Raw genomic sequence first — 16,787 nt, forward strand, 5'->3', positions numbered from 1 at the left:
TGTGCTGTAGGTGCACCCACAGTTCTGGTAGGGTTTGTGGACTTTGACCCAGCAACAGTGAAGAAATGGCGATGGTGACAGTGGGGGGATTCAGTGATGGTAATGCCATTGAATGTCAAGGGGCGATGGTTAGATTCTCTCATTGGAGATGATCATTGCCTGGCAATTGTGTGGCATGAATGTTACTTGCCACTTAGCAGCCAAAGCCTGGATATTGACCAGGTGTTGTATTTGGGCGTGGACTGCTGAAGCAGTCTGAGTTGCAAATGGTGCTGAAGATTGTGCAGTCATCAGCAGCCATCCACACACCTGACCTTATGATGGAAGGTAATTAATGGAGCAGCTGAAGATGGTTGGGCCAAGGACAGTACCTTGAGGAACTCTTATAGTGACATCCTGGAACTGAGATGATTCACCTCCAATAACCACAGCCATCTTCCTAATAGCTCGGTATGACTCCAAACAGTGGAGGTTTTTCCTCCTGATTACCAGTGACTCCAGTTTTGCTAGGGCTCCGTGACACCATACTCAATCAAATGCTGCCTTGATATACAGGGCAGTCACTCTTACCCCACCTTTTGAATTCAGCTCTTTTGTCCATGTTGTGACTAAAGCTGTAATGAAATCAGAAACTGAGTGGCCCTGGCGGAATTGGTGCCACTTGATCGCACGGTTGACAACTTTCCATCACTAGGCTGATGACCAAGATTACGCTAATGGGGAGGTAATTGACCAGGTTGAGTTTGCCCTGCTTTTTATGAGCAGGAAATACCTGGTCAGTTTTCCACACTGCCAGACAGATGCCAATGTTTTAGCAATAGGTAAAATATGGTAAGAGACAAGGTGGAAAGCGAAGGATCCTATAACCTTGTTTGAACAGCAGATAAACGCCCCGTACTACACGACTGTAACCTTTGGAATACAGGCCATCTTTATGCTTCAGATCACCAAATTAATTACTTTGTGCTGTTTTTCTCTTCTTATCCATGACGAACTGAATTGAGACTACCATAAATGAATATCATGTGAGATTCATGCAGCTGGCAGAGAGATCTCCGCATCGATTTTGGCTGGTTTCAGCTGGAACTGAAAGAAGTATTTTTGGCAGCTTCTGCCAACCAGGCCTCTAATGACCTCAGTGTTTAACACAAACGACCGTCTTGATTATTTATTGACTTTGAAAGTGAAACTCCATGCTATTAATTAATTTTCTCCTCCTAGTTTGGTTTTGTATCCTATTGAAGTGCACCCTTGACATAGGGAGTACACTGACCCAAGTGTGTTGTTGAGAAAGAGAAATCAGTTTCTATCTTCCATATAGACAAGAATAGAAAGCTAGTTATTCCTGAAACACCTATGTCACTGCGAGCAGCTGAATCGGAGAGGTTCGGTGGAGAGTGGGTAAAATTCATCATCATCCTTGGTAGGTGTAAATGCTCCAAAATGTATAGGCTCCATATTTCTCATCGTGGTTGCCCCTACCCTCTGGACTAGTGTAGTTTGTTTGAGATTTACCTGATAAACAGGTGGGCCAAGCCGGTTATATGACTTGGTCATCCCACCCCCATAGAATACTTATCATCTGTGTAGAAGCCATCTGGCAGGGACTTGCAGCTGGAAATGGAGACCGAACTATAGGCCTGAGAAACCTGATTGTTCCAAGGTTAGCCACTAACCTTGGAGACTTTCAGTAGTAGTTAGAGACCAGCCGGAATGCTTTCAGGCCATGAAAATCCATAGACATGTTGCAAAAACAAAAAAATAAGCGACAGGAGGAGGAAAAGACCGTGTGGCCCGTTGAGCCTGCTCCACATTCAAGATGATCATAGTCAACCTTGGGTTTCAGTTCCCGATTTCCCACCTGCTCCATAAGTCTTTCAGTTCCCTAAGAGTCCTGTCAATAGCCCTCGGGATCATGCGTGACTCAGTCAAGTCATCTCTTATTCTTCTGAAACCCTGCGGATCCAACTCCAACTTGCCCAGCCTTTCCTCATAAAATAACCTGCCCATTCCAGATATTAGTCTTGTAAACCTTCTCTGAAAGTCATCCAATGCATTTACATCCTTCTTTAAATAAGAGACCAATACTGTACACAGTTCTCCAGATGTGGTCATATCAATGTCCTGATCACTGAAGTATAACGTCCTTACTCTTGTATTCAATTCCTTTTGTAATAAATGATCAAATTCTATTACCTTTCCTCATCAGGGCGGCATGGCGGCGCAGTGGTTAGCACTGCTGCCTCATTGCGCCGAGGACCCAGGTTTGATCCCAGCCCCGGTCACTGTCTGTGGAGTTTGCACGTTCTCCCTGTGTCTGTATGGGTCTCACCCCCACAACCCAAAGATGTGCAGGGTAGGTGGATTGGCCATGGCATTGCAGCTTGGAAAAGAAAATAATTGGGGAATCTATATTTATAAAAAAACGTTCTTAATTACTTGCTGTACCTGGATACTAACTTCTTGTGATTCATGCACCCAGACACACCGATCCTTCTGTATCCCAGAGCTTTGTCACCTTTCACCATTCAGATAATATGCTTCATTTTTATTCTTCCTGTCAAAATGAACAATTTCTCATTTCCCCACAGTATACTCCATTTGCCCGGCCTTTGCCCTGTTTATATCCTTTTGTTACTTCCTTATGTCCACTTGACAACATACTATCCGATCTAACTTGTACCATCAGCAAATTTAGCAATCATACTTTCGGCCCCTTCATTCTAATCATTTGTATAAATTGTAAAGAGTTGAGGCCCCAGGACTGACCCACTTGTTAAAACCTGCCAACCATTTGGGTGGGAGAGGGGAAAGTTTCGGACATCTATAAAGAATTCATGGGGTCAGAGGAAACGCAGACTGAGAATCTGAAACATAAATGGGAAGAGGAGTTAGGAGGAGAGTTCGAGGATGGTCTCTGGGCAGATGCGTTGAGTAGAGTCAACGCGTCCACAGCATGTGTCAGGCTCGGCCTGATACAATTTTTTTTTTTTAATTTTTTTATTTCTTTATCTTAGTTACAAAGCCAGGGCTCAGAGTGTGGACAGAGGCAAACCCCTAATCCAGCTCCTTGCCTGCTCCAAAAACCAATTCAAATTGAATCCAATTCATGATCCCCATAAAGGAGACATACCAGATCTGAGCCAAAAGGCTCAATCTACACTGATAAGAACAGATACTACACTTGATCTTAGCCAAAAGGCCGAGACGTGATCGGCCTGATACAATTTAAGGTCATTCACCGGGCACACATGACAGTGGCCCGGATGAGCAGGTTCTTTGGGATAGAAGACAGATGCGCAAGCTGTGTGGGAAGACCAGCGAACCATGTCCATATATTCTGGGCATGTCCGAAGCCTAGAGGATTCTGGCAGGGGTTTGCGGATGCCATGTCCAAGGTGTTAAAAACAAGGGTGACACCGAGTCCAGAGATGGCAATTTTCGGAGTGTCGGAAGATCCGGGAATCCAGGAGGAGAAAGAGGCAGACGTTCTGGCCTTTGCCTCCCTGGTAGCCCGGAGACGGATACTATTAGCTTGGAGGGACTCAAAGCTCCCGAAGTCGGAGACCTGGCTTACTGACATGGCTGGCTTTCTGTGTCTGGAGAAAATCAGGTTTGCCCTGAGATGACAGAGAAATTTCAGCTAGCTGGGGGGAACGAGCTACGGTACCTGCAGCTCAAAAACTTCCTACGAAAGGAGACAAGGACGTACCCACAACCGCCACGACAGACACTACTGGAAGACCTACTGGACGCAAGTATCCTAGAGAAAGGGAACTGTAGTGACATGTATGGCCGACTGGTAGATAGGGACGACACCGTACTGGACGCAACAAGAAGGAAATGGGAGGACGACCTGGGGATGGAGATAGGGTGGGGACTCTGGAGCGAAGCACTGCATAGGGTCAACTCCACCTCCACGTGCGCAAGGCTCAGCCTGACGCAACTAAAAGTGGTACATAGAGCCCACTTAACGAGAAACCGTATGAGTAGGTTCTTCCCGGAGGTGGAGGACAGATGTGAGCGGTGCCAAAGAGGCCCGGCCAACCACGCCCACATGTTCTGGTCTTGCCCCAGACTTGTGGAGTACTGGACAGCCTTCTTCGAGGCTATGTCCAAAGTGGTGGGGGTGAGGGTGGAGCCATGCCCGATAGTGGCGGTCTTCGGGGTTTCAGACCAGCCAGATCTATTCCTGGGGAGGAGGGCGGACGCCCTTGCCTTTGCCTCCCTGATCGCCCGCCGTAGAATCCTGTTTGGCTGGCGGTCAGCAGCACCGCCCAGAGCTGCAGACTGGCTGTCCGACCTCTCGGATTCTCTCCAAATGGAGAAAATCAAATTCGCCATCCGAGGGTCGGACGACAGCTTCCACAGAACGTGGGAGCCATTCATGCAATTGTTCCGGGACCTGTTTGTGGCCAACGTACAAGAGGAAGAATAGTCGGGGGAAGGTAGCCGGCGGGGAGGGGGGGGGGGCTACGGGCTCGTTACGGGGGTTTGATGGCTAGCTAAGGCCCAAAACCAAACTAAATAAACGCCAATAAACATGTTGGGGAATGTAAAATAAGTATGCCGACAAAGAGGGGGAGGCCACAGTTATTACTACGAAGATGCTCACCTGTAAATATATATGTTAATTTTTGCGTGTTTTTTTCTCTCTCTAACAATTTGTAATTTGTTCAATATAAAACATGAAAACTGAATAAAAAAACATTTATAAAAAAAAAAGGTTTGCCCTGAGAGGGTCAATGTCAGGGTTCTTCCGGAGGTGTCTGCTGTTTGTCGACTTCTTCAGAGAAAATTAACTGTCAGCAGAGGGAGGGTGGGTGTTAGCTTCGATTAGTGTGTAGGAAAGGTGGGACCTGTCAGGGAGGAAGACGGCCTTTGCACTATGTTTATATCTGTATGTACACTATTTCTTCGTTATTGTTACAAAATCACAAATACCTTAATAAAATGTTTTATTTTTAAAAAACCTGCCAACCAGAAAATAACCCATTTATATCGACTGTTTTCTGTTAGCTGGCCAATCTTTTATCTATGCCAATATGTTACACATGACATCATGAAGTTTTATTTTCCGCGATAACCTTTGATTAGCAACTTATCAAATACATGCCTTCTGGAAATTAAGTACAGTACATCCATCAGTTTCCCTTTATTCACAGTACATGTTACTTCAAAGAACTCCAGTAATTTGGTTAAATTTCCCTCTCACAAAACCATGTTTGCTCTACCTGATTACCTTCAATTTACCAGGGGCTGGTTTAGCTCACAAGGCACAATCGCTGGCTTTTAAAGCAGGCCAGCAGCACAGTTCAATTCCCGTACCAGCCTCCCTGGACAGGCGCTGGAATGTGGTGACTAGGGGCTTTTCACAGTAACTTCATTGAAGCCTACTCGTGACAATAAGCGATTTTCATTTTTTCATTTCATTTCAAGTCCCCTGCTATAATGTATGTAATAATATCTTGTCATATTTCCCCTACGACAGATGTTAAGCTAACTGGTCTGTAGTTTCCTGCTTGTTGTCCCTCCCTTTTGAATAAAGTGGTTACATTTGCTATTTTCTAATCTAATCGAACCTTCCTGGAATCTAGTGAACTTTAGAAAATTAAAACCAACGCATCAATTATCTCACTTTCCACTTCTTTTAAGACCCTAGGACCAGGGGACTTGTCAGTCTGCAGCTCCAACAATTTGTTCAGTGCCACTTTCCTGGTGATTGTAATTTTCTTGAGTTCCTCCATTCCTTTCATTTCCTGATTTACAGCTATTTCTGGAACATAATTTATATCTTCTATCATGAAGACCAAGACAATATACCTGTTCAATTCATCTTCAATCTCCTTATTTCCCATTATTAATTCTCCGGACTCACTTTCTATAGGACCAATTCTCACTTTGTTAACTCTTTTTCGAATATCAATAGCAACTCTTGCTATCTGTTTTGGGCAGCAGTGTGGCACAATGGTTAGCACTGCTGGCAAACAGCTCCAGGGACCCGGTCCAATTCTGGCCTCGGGTCACTGTCTGTGTGGAGTCTGCACGTTCTCCCCATGTCTGCGTGGGTTTCCTCCGGGTGCTCCGGTTTCCACCCACAGTCCAAAGATGTGCAGGCTAGATGGAACGGCCATGCTAAATTGCCCCTTGGTGTCCGAAAGGTTAGGTGGGGTTACAGGGATAGGGTGGAGGCGTTGGCTTAAAGCAGGGTGCTCTTTCCAAGGGCCGATGCAGACTCAATGTGCCGAATGGCCTCCTTCTGCACTGTAAATTCTATGATTCTGTATCTCCCAGACTCTAATTTTCCATCCTTATTAATCTTTTAGTTATTCTTTGCTTTTTTTATATTCTCCCCAGTCATCTGACCTGCCACCCATCCTTGCACAATTATAAGCTTTTTCTTTAAATTTGGGCTACCTTTAAATTTTTTAGTCAATCATGTTGGTGGGCCCACCCATTGTAATTTTCCTTTCCCATTAGAATGTATTTATTCCATGGATTCTGAAATATTCTTTAATAGTCTTCCACTGTATCTCTATTAACCAATTCCTTAACCTAATTTGCCAGTTCGTTTTGGCTAGCTGCATTTTCATGCCCTGATAATTGCCATTATTTGAATTTAAAATAGTAGTCTTGTCTTTGTCTCAAACGCAATGTAAAATTCAATCATATTATGATCGCTGCTACCTAGGAGTGCCTTCATTATGAAGTTATTAATTAATCCTATCATTTTGCACAATATCAGGTGTAATATAGCCTGCTGCCTGGTTGGCTTCAGAATGTGCTGTTCCAAGAAACTGTCCCAAAAACACCATGAACTTCCCATCCAAGGCTACCTTTGCCCATCTGATTCAAGGCAATTAGATATGGGTTACAGATGCTGGCCTTGCTAGTGGTGTCTACATCTTATGAAAAAAATAAAGAAATAATGAATAAGTAAATAAAAAATTTGTACACTAAATGGCCATTTAGTCTTGACTAGTAGACTGAGGAATTGTTTTCAGACTTACGGGTGGAGTCAGTTGTCTGACATTATTCTTTAAATAAGAGACCAAAACTGTACACAGTTCTCCAGATGTGGTCACATCAATGTCCTGATCACTGAAGTATAACGTCCTTACTCTTGTATTCAATTCCTTTTGTAATAAATGATCAAATTCTATTAGCTTTCCACATCAGGGCGGCATGGTGGCGCAGTGGTTAGCACTGCTGCCTCACGGCGCCGAGGACCCAGGTTTGATCCCAGCCCCGGTCACTGTCTGTGGAGTTTGCACATTCCCCCTTATTTTTGAGGATGATATAATTGCATACGTGAGTCGCAAGGAGGCCATTTAAAAAAAGTTAACAGAAAAAGTATTCACTCCAAAGTTTCAGGATTTTCTTCCAGCAAAATTAAGCATACCCATCCCTGCTGGTGAAACTTTCTCTGTAACCTTCAATATTTTCCCTTTCCTAAAACTTAAGAGTGGCACGTTGGCACAGTGGTTAGCACTGCTGCCTCACAGCACCAGGGACCTGGGTTCAATTCTGAGCTTGGGTGACTGTGTGGCGTTTGCACTTCCTCCTCGTGTTTCCAGTATTTCCAGTATCCACATATATCACCTCTGTTTTTAGAATTTACTTTTGTTCCTGATTATCCAACCAGGAGGTTGATTGCATGCTTAAGGGCGCATACTTATTTATCTATCAAAAAATCAGGAAATGGCCATGCCAGAAAATTGGACTGTGCAAGTACACTGCTGTGCTTACTTTCCTGAATTTTCCACTTTCCAAAGCTGGATTACGCTCTTTGGCCATCCCTGGACTAGTTTACTTGGCTATTAAGAGCTTGCAGAATTGATGAAAGTGCAGATAATTACAGATTTCACCAATAAGGCAGACAAACGGAGAAACACAGTGGTTAACACTATTGCGTCACAGCATCAGGGATCTGGGTTCAATTCCGGCCTTAGGTGACTGTGTAGAGTTTGCACGCTCTCTCCGTGACTATGTGGGTTTCCTCCAGGTGCTCCAGTTTCCTCCCACAGTCCAAAGATATGCCGGTTAGGTGGATTGGCCATGTTAAAATTACTTCATAGTGTTAAAAGATGTGCGGGTTAGGTGGATATAGTGGGGGGAGTGGGCCTAGGTAGAGTACTCTTTTCGTGGGTTGATGCAGACTCAATGGGCCAAATGGCTGCCCCCTGTGCTGTAGGGATTCTATGGAAAATCTTACAAAACAAAGTCACCCACAGAGAAAAACCAGAAGTAATTATAATTTGTATTCAATGCTATCAAATTAAACAATGGTATCAACATCCAGGTATTTAGAAGCAGGAAAATGTGTCCACCATTCGATGACTGGATGTACAAGTTCGAATCAAGACGTCATCCTCCATAAGCGAAATGTACCGGTTGTGCCCACAATAAATTCATACTTTATTACTCCTGCCTCCCACTTGTTAACATCGAACCATGTAAATTGCCTTAACAGATATTACCTGGAGTGAGGATAATCATTGCCAATCCTGAAACAAAAGGACCACTAGGCGACTCGCACCTTGGAGAGGTAAATTATGAACCATCTTTCTTTGGCTCTAAAACAATTTTCTTGGAGATGTATATTTCCTTGTGTTACAAATGTCTGATTTAATTAGGCAGTGTCATAGGATAGGCTATTTGAGGCCCAACATACGCCCACTCTTGAGTTAATGTGCTACACAGTTACAGCAGAACAATTTCTGCTAAGGTTGGCTAAACAGCTCTGTAGCATTGTGCCTCTTTGTGTGGATTTCATTTATATGACATCTTCATTCTCCTGCCTCTCCATTTGTTGTCTTACTCTTTTTCATTTGAAATGTTTCTTTAAGATCTGTTCCAAATGTACTTTTCACTACTTATGAGTTATTTTTTCTGATCCCACTTTCAGTTTAGGTCCATAAGAGTTTACCTCTGCTTATTTCATCACTTTGATAAACTCCTGTGTGCATGGTGTTGAAAAAAATTAGCAAGTTACGTTTACTCATTCTTTGAATGAAGCTCTGTATTCACATGTACATCCGCAACAGGGAATACCTCCTGATTTTTCCACTTGGGCCTACTTCTTTAGGTGGGATTTTCTGGTCACGCCCACCCTGAGACTAGAAATTCCCACCCGAGGTCAACGGACCTTGAAATGGTCCTCCCAAGTTTTCTATCCTGCCCGTGACGATTCCCGTGGTGGGCAGTTTCGGAGAATTTACCCCTTTATTTTTTTATTTCCTTTTTTCGTCACCGCTCCAAAGTCCATTCACTAGCTGCTGAAAATTTTGGCGCAGCCTCCGTGGCAGCCATCATTCGCTTTGGACTTGGAAAAGGTGCTGGTCAGGCGTTTAAGTGGAGCTCCTCAGTAATTGAAGCACTCAGTCTGAAGGTGGACCGGGCGAATCAGATTCTAGCCGTCGCCAAGGTTCCGTGAAAACCAAGAAACTTTTTTCCCCCTCTAAGTGGATAAAGGTACAGCAGATAAATCTGGCACCGCTGCCAGTGGGCATCACCCCAGTTTACCCGTCTGACCTGACACTTTGCCAAAATTTCAGAAAATTCCCACTCACTCTGTCCCTCCAATCATATAAACTTGCACAACACCGTTCCACTAACATTGAAAAATGTCCCAAGACACTTCACAACAAGTTGTTAAACTCAGTATAGAGACTGATGGGTAAGTGCAAAATAAAAGTGGATTGTGACAAGTCAGTGATTCATGTCTTTTCTCCAATGGACAGATATGGGTTCACAGTGCTCATAACGCTAGTGGATATTTCACCATTTATGGAGATGAATCACTTCAATCAGATCACTTTAATTCACGTCTGAGTTTTGGAGACACACAAACTGTATGGGCCCGAACAGGTTACTTGGGATTTCTCAGACGGACTGATCTTACTGATGCAAATGGAGGTAAGGACTAGCATGCAGGAACACGCATCCAAATTTTCAGAGTTTGTTTTTAAGTCTCTTCTTGAAATGAAAATCAAAATCAAAATCGCTTATTGTCACAAGTAGGCTTCAATGAAGTTACTGTGAAAAGCCCCTAGTCGCCATATTCTGGCGCCTGTCCGGGGAGGCTGGTACGGGAATTGAACCGTGCTGCTGGCCTGCTTGGTTTGCTTTTAAAGCCAGCGATTTAGCTCAGTGAGCTAAACCAGCCCCTGACTTAGTTCTTGGACTCGGTGGAACAAATTGCCTTGCCCTATTTTACTTAATTTCCTTGTCTTGCATTGTATTGAAGAAACTCAGGAATGTATCAATGTTCGAGAATGTTTGCATTTTAAGTTTCAAATGGATTTGATGAAGTCCATAATTGTGTTTTGTTAGAGCGGCATGATGCATTATATGTTGTGGGTGCCTTGGATGAAGCAATGGAGTTGCGGGGAATGCGATATCACCCCATTGATATTGAGACATCGGTGATTCGTGCCCACAAGAGCATCACTGAATGGTAGGTGTTTCTGCAACTGGTGAATATTTTACATTGCAGTGAGAAGTTTCCTTGTATTGAGTAGTGTAGGATAGTTCTGTAAGTCATGGAGCTGGCTCACATAACTTGTGCAATTCTATTATGAAGTTAATCTAACATTTTTGTATTAATTTTAATTCCTGCGATTAGATCATTCTCTAATGGCTGTTTAGTCTTCCTGGATTGCAGTGACACCCATCTTCCTGCTAACAAGGGGTGTAGAATTTCAATGCGATTTCAAGTCGTCTTCGCTACCTCTTTCCCTGACTTGCAAAATAATTTTTTTTAAACAAATTCCCAAAAAATAAATGCGATATTAAAGGTTTCATACCTAAAGAATGAATTTTATATCCATAAATTTGAAGATATAGAATGTAATGAGACCCTGGAGATTTGAATATGGTGGCACGGAAGCACAGTGGCTATCACAGTTGCTTCACAGCTCCAGAGTCCCAGGTTCGATTCGCGGCTTGGGTCACTGTCTGTGTGGAGTCTGCAAGTTCTCCATGTGTCTGCGTGGGTTTCCTCCGGGTGCTCCGGTTTCCTCCCACAGTCCAAAGATGTGCAGGTTAGGTGGATTGGCCATGCTAAATTGCCCTTAGGTTAGGTAGGGTTACTGGGTTGAGGGGATGGGGTGGGGGTGTGGGCTTGAGTGGGGTGCTCTTTCTGGGACCCGGTGCGGACTCAATGGGCCGAGTGGCCTCCTTCTGCACTGTAAATTCTATGATTCTATAATTCTACGAAATAAGTTGCAAAATGCATGAGCCAACAAGTGACGATTGCAAAGTTTGTAGTGACAAAAGAAACAAGAAATGTTACAATGTGAAAGAGTGGCTGCAATTGGAGGAATGTGGGTGGAGGTAATCACCTTCAAGGGGAAATTACATACACCATTTAATAAAGTATATTTGTGCTGCGGTGGAAGATGTGGGCAGAGAATTTACAGGAGAAGAGAGATTATTACACTCCATGTTAGAATCTGGAACATCCCACCTCAATCGGCGGTGGAAGTTAATACCATGAATAATCTTTAAAGGAAGTTGAACAGGCACTTGATAATGAGAAACTTAAGGACAGAAAACAGAGGTTTGTGACTGAGCACAACTTCTCTTTCAAAGAGCCTGCACGGGAACGATGGGCTGAATGGCCTCATCATGTGGTGTAAATTTCATTGATTAATGTTCCCTACTCAGATTTATAGAGCAACAAAGTGTCCAAATCTCTTTCCAGTTCCATGTTCGAATGCAATGTGGGAGAAATTCCTGGAGATTACCAAAGGCAAGATTGCAATTTAAGGATAATGTAACGTGGCAGGCTGGTGCAGAAGGGTTTTGAAAAATAATTTGGAGACCTAAATAAAGGTTTTAGTGATAATTGGGGTAAAGGGGAGAGGTTTCAGCAGAGATAGGTGGAAGTAGATAATGGTGAAAGGAAGGGCGTTTAGGATTACCCTTCGTAGGCAAACTTGGCCATAGAGTGGGAGGGGAGATTTTCTTTAGGTAGTTGAGGCAGATTTGGCACTAAACTGCCAGGCCAGACATGTTAATCGTGTGAGTAACCTTGCAGCCTTGGATTTGAGGACTTGAACATGGTGTTACATCAAGAGAGGCAATGAGGATGGGAAATTGAGTGATTTGGTGTTGTTGCAGTGAGCAAAGTGGGAATTGTTGAGTCGCCCAAATGAAACAATAAAAACAGGTAGTTGAGGGGATTGGTGAAGGTGCTGGTGAGGGATCTGAGAGTTTCCAGAGATTTAGGGTGATGATAGAGTGGTTGAAGAAAGAAAGATGATATGGATAGCAAGGGAGATGAGGAAGCATTTGGCCATAGCATATTAATGATGAAGACTTCGGAGGTGGAGAAATCCTATATTGAGAAGGTGGTCTTGCGTATCAATGGGGGCATTGACACACTGAATGTGAAAGGGACAGTTCAACAAGGATTGAACCAGGGGCTTTGGATAATAAGCATTGAGGGCCTTGAAAGAAAGGTGGGAAAATGTGGCCAAGGTTGAACTACTTGGAAGTGATTGAAAGGCAGTAGTAGGAGGGTAGATTAAAGTTAAATCTTGAGTTAAGTGTTAAGTTGGTTATGATGGCAAATTTGGCAGAACATGTAGTTACAAGGGTTCCTCGATGAGGAGAAATAAATCGCTCTTAACAAACTAGATTTTGATAGGCTCCAGGAGGGAGTCCTGGATGGAGACCTGCAAGGATGGTAGTGGAAAAGTAGTTAAGGTTATTTAATGTGATAAACAAACATCTTCCACATCTTGGTGAATCAAGATAGTGAATAAGGGGATGCTGCAATGGAAGAAATGCCTGTTGGTCAGTGTTAACCTATTGTTAGCTTAAATTGGATATATAATATAATTTGCTTCATTCCAAATAAAATGCTTCCTCCATTTTTCTCTTTTTCTATTTTCCTCCAGTGCGGTGTTTACCTGGACAAATCTTTTGGTGGTGGTGGTGGAGTTGGACGGATCAGAACAGGAGGCTTTGGACCTTGTTCCTTTGGTCACTAACGTGGTGCTGGAGGAACATTACCTAATTGTAGGAGTGGTAGTTGTGGTTGATGTTGGAGTGATTCCTATAAACTCACGTGGAGAAAAACAACGCATGCATTTAAGGGATGGATTTTTGGCAGACCAACTAGATCCGATCTATGTGGCCTACAACATGTAGCCTCTTGCTCTAAGGCTTCCATTAACTATGTGTATGTATATATGTAAAAAGAACTCTTGGTGTTCACCACAAAGTGTGCAGAAACCAATAGACAATATTTGCTCCACGGAGGGACTTTCTGCACTTGCAAGCACTTGTGACTCGCCACAAAGATGTGAAACTATTCCTTTCTACCACAGACGTTTAACAGGCAAAGACAATGATAAGTACACAACCCTTTGAAAGTCAAAAGTCCATTACGGAGCCTATTTCTTGCTTGTTGGTTGATTAACTGCTTTTGAAGTAAGTGTACTATCTGCGCTTTGTATTTTTAAGTTATATCAGCTGAAGTTGCTTACGTTTTTTAATCTGCCCTCTAAGGGGGTGCTTTTTATCTATTCACATACTGTGGCAAAAGCAAGTATTTTAGATTGTTGATTATTGAGATTTGGTCAAAAATTGTCAAAAAGTTGTAAACAAGGAACCTTCTATTTAGAGATGACTGGTTTAGGATATTTTGCCCCTCCTTTTTTTTCTTGTGTCTGATATTTAATATTAAGAGGTACAAGAATAATGTCCACTCTGTCAGCACCTTAACACCTGCATCAAAATCATAAACTCCCTCTCAGAGCAGGGCTCGGCAAACCTGACATGGCAGCAGTCAGGAGAAGGTGTCCGCTACCCGACAATGCAACTGTTTATTGTTGGTGTAGCCGGCGGAGAGCTGTCAGTTATGTTTTTGCTTGTGTGATGATATCATTGTACGACAAACAGGAGAGAAAAGATACTGAGTAACTTCATATCATGTAATTATGTACAAAACAGTTTTAATTTATTTTGTTCTCTTTTAGAAGTATATTAAGAGAAAGACATTTGAGAATGTTTTCCTCTTTTAAGTGTTTGCTAATAAGAGGCAAAGTGTTGCGTTATTTTATGTGGATAGCTTCACATCAGCAACTATATTTGAGGTAATTCATCAGATCTATGTTTTACCAATGGAAGAGACGTGAAAAATCCAGTTATTCTTACTTGCATGGTGTCCCAGTTTTTAAATGAACATCGGTCATGTTATTCCCTCAGCCCACCTCAAGAGGTGCTGCAGCTCAGCGCGTGGTGACCCACAAGCAACTTCCATCAGAAGATCCCAGCTTGTGAAAAGATCAATGGACATCTTTATGCTTGTGAATTAACTGAGATTTAAAATGCACTAAAAAAAAATGAAAAATCAATAAAAAAAATTGTATTGTGCCAGATTGCCTGGTGTTCATTGATAACTTTGTGTTGGCATGTACACACATACACTGTTGTTAGACTCTCCACATGTGGCAGGTTAAACAGAGTAGATTGTGTGTGCGTTTTCTAAGATGTATGCATGCTTAATGCTCCCGTGTGACTTCAGATTCTGAACTGACAGCTATTTATGATAGTTTCAAACTTTTTACTGCTGCTAATTGTGTTTATAGTAAAGCTTTTTCTTAACTTGTTATGGGTTTGTACGAATTGAAAAAAAATCATAAAACAACTAGCTGCAAAAGAGCCGTTTTGCCAGTAAACACACTTTGAAATATTGAGTTAAAATGTAGGATATAAGAAACTAATGTACAAGAATAGGTGTTAATTTTTTACAGTTAAATTTTTGCAACAATATATTTTACATTAAAATGTCAGGTTTCTAAATTTCTTTCTGATAGGATGCAGTGTACACAGAATTGGTGGCTGACAACTTTCCTCCATATTTGTTACAATCCCATTCCCTGTCCTGATGTAAGCTATTTGCCATTTGTCAACACCTTCTTCCATCTGCTTCTCGCTGGGAGGCAAAGAGAGTCCGGTGCACAGTTGATTTCTCTCTGCCCTTGGAGATGCTGTTTTGTGGTTAACTGGTGGGAGGTGTGTGCCTAGCAGAGCCAGATCCACGAAATATCACCTTTACCTGCTCCCAAGATAAAAAGCATTCAATCCTACATTGCATCATGACAGCAGCATTGCTGAAGGTTAACAGGACACTTGTCAGATTTGAGTGGATAGGCTAGCTTTGGAGCTGTCTGGTGTGAAACACTCCGCATTGGGCTGCCTTAATGAGAAGGATGTTGAATATCCTCCAGTGTCTGAAAATGATGTTCGTCATGAATGAGGAAGTAAAGTAGACTATATAGCAGTGGTAATCAGGCTGCTTGTACCCTAATCCAAATCCATGCTTTTACTCTAGATCATTACCTCTTAAGGTTTATATGATATATTCAAAGCCAGGTTTGTTGTGTCCTCTGCTACCTGCCATTTGTAAAGAGAGTCTAACATTTACTATTTGTAGTAAAGTAGGTTTCTTGTTTCGTTGTGAAAGTTGAAGAAGCAACCATCCAGAGTCCTACTAGACTCAGCAATAAAGAAGGCGTGTCCTTTAATAGAAAACTTACTATAGATAAACCATGCATTAGAATGTATAAAAAGTTTGTCTTGTGACCTAGTGTTTTGAAGCAAAACAAAACCATGTAATGAAACTCGATGCACATGCACAAAATGGAAGGTACATGAAGATCATATAATGTCAAAACTAATCAAGAACAGGATCAGATTCCTCATGGTGCTTGTTATTATTATTATCCTGCTTGACACTTTACCCAAGGGAAGACTGTCCCTATATCAGTTGAATGTTAGCAGTGTTGAGTCGTGTAGTCTGGTGAATGGTAAGAGAATTTCATGTACTCAACCAATCACAATGGATTTTACTGTGCAAAGGACAGCAATCTTTCTTGTATGTTAAACCACCAGTACGCTTTGTACATCTGTGATAACGCCTGTTTTATATTCAAATGAACAAATAAAAGCTTTTATTTTTGTTGCTCTGAAAACACCTCATCTGTCTTAATTCAGTGTAAATATTTCCCTAATATTGCCCTTGATCAGCTAACACTCTTGTAGCCTACAATTTGCACCCTCTTTGAGATTCGACAAGATCCTTTCCACAATGGTCAAAATAGTTCTTGTTTCTGGGGAGAGACGCCAACAGCACGGGTTCAATTCCCATCCCGGCTGAGGTTATCCATGAAGGCTCCGTTTTCTCAAACTTGCCCCTCGCCTGATGTGTGGCGACCCTGAGGTTAAATCACCACCAGTCACCTCGCTTTCAAAAGGGGAGAGCAGCCTTTAGTCCTCTAGGACTGTGGCGACTTTCATTTCATGCAAGTCGAACATACGAATTAAGAGGAAGAGATATCACCATTCTTGGATATATAACACCAAAAATTATGGGTTGGCAGAATATGATACAATGGGGCTGGTTTAGCACACTGGGCTAAATCACTGGCTTTGAAAGCAGACCAAGGCAGGCCAGCAGCGCGGGTTCAATTCCCGTACCAGCCTCCCTGAACAGGCGTCGGAATGTGGCGACTAGGGGCTTTTCACAGTAACTTCATTGAAGCCTACTCGTGACAATAAGCGTTTTTCATTTTCAAACAACCTGGTATGTGAGATATATGAGTACAAAAGCCTGCAGCCCATCTAGTTCTATAAGTTAACACCTCAATCACCTAATCCTTCAAATGTCAGGGTGCTTTTAAGGGAGCTATATAAATGCAGGTTGTTATTGCGCCATTCACCTATTCCCGTAAGAATTTTGAATCCTGGAAATAATTTCTTTATTTTCTCTA

At 42.5% G+C, this 16,787-nt stretch overlaps 1 protein-coding gene and 1 pseudogene across 9 annotated transcripts in view; one reads left to right on the forward strand and one right to left on the reverse strand.

The window, feature by feature from the left end:
* The window catches only part of LOC119966517 (disco-interacting protein 2 homolog C), a 687,551-nt gene extending 671,562 nt beyond the window's left edge, over nt 1–15,989 (forward strand). For 5 of the 9 annotated variants that reach the window (XM_038798337.1, XM_038798336.1, XM_038798338.1 and 2 more), the window contains 4 exons: nt 8,474–8,548; nt 9,744–9,918; nt 10,336–10,459; nt 12,909–15,989. In XM_038798337.1, the coding sequence (XP_038654265.1) occupies nt 8,474–8,548; nt 9,744–9,918; nt 10,336–10,459; nt 12,909–13,161 (627 nt within the window). In that variant the 3' untranslated portion in view covers nt 13,162–15,989. The remainder of the gene's footprint in view (nt 1–8,473; nt 8,549–9,743; nt 9,919–10,335; nt 10,460–12,908) is intronic. The other 4 variants (XM_038798340.1, XM_038798339.1, XM_038798344.1 and 1 more) reach the window with 1 other exon arrangement.
* Nucleotides 2,999–3,214, reverse strand: LOC119966706 (annotated as a pseudogene).
* Nucleotides 15,990–16,787: the final 798 nt, after the last annotated feature.

Source organism: Scyliorhinus canicula, chromosome 5, assembly GCF_902713615.1.
Source record: "Scyliorhinus canicula chromosome 5, sScyCan1.1, whole genome shotgun sequence".
Taxonomy (NCBI): Eukaryota; Metazoa; Chordata; class Chondrichthyes; order Carcharhiniformes; family Scyliorhinidae; genus Scyliorhinus; species Scyliorhinus canicula.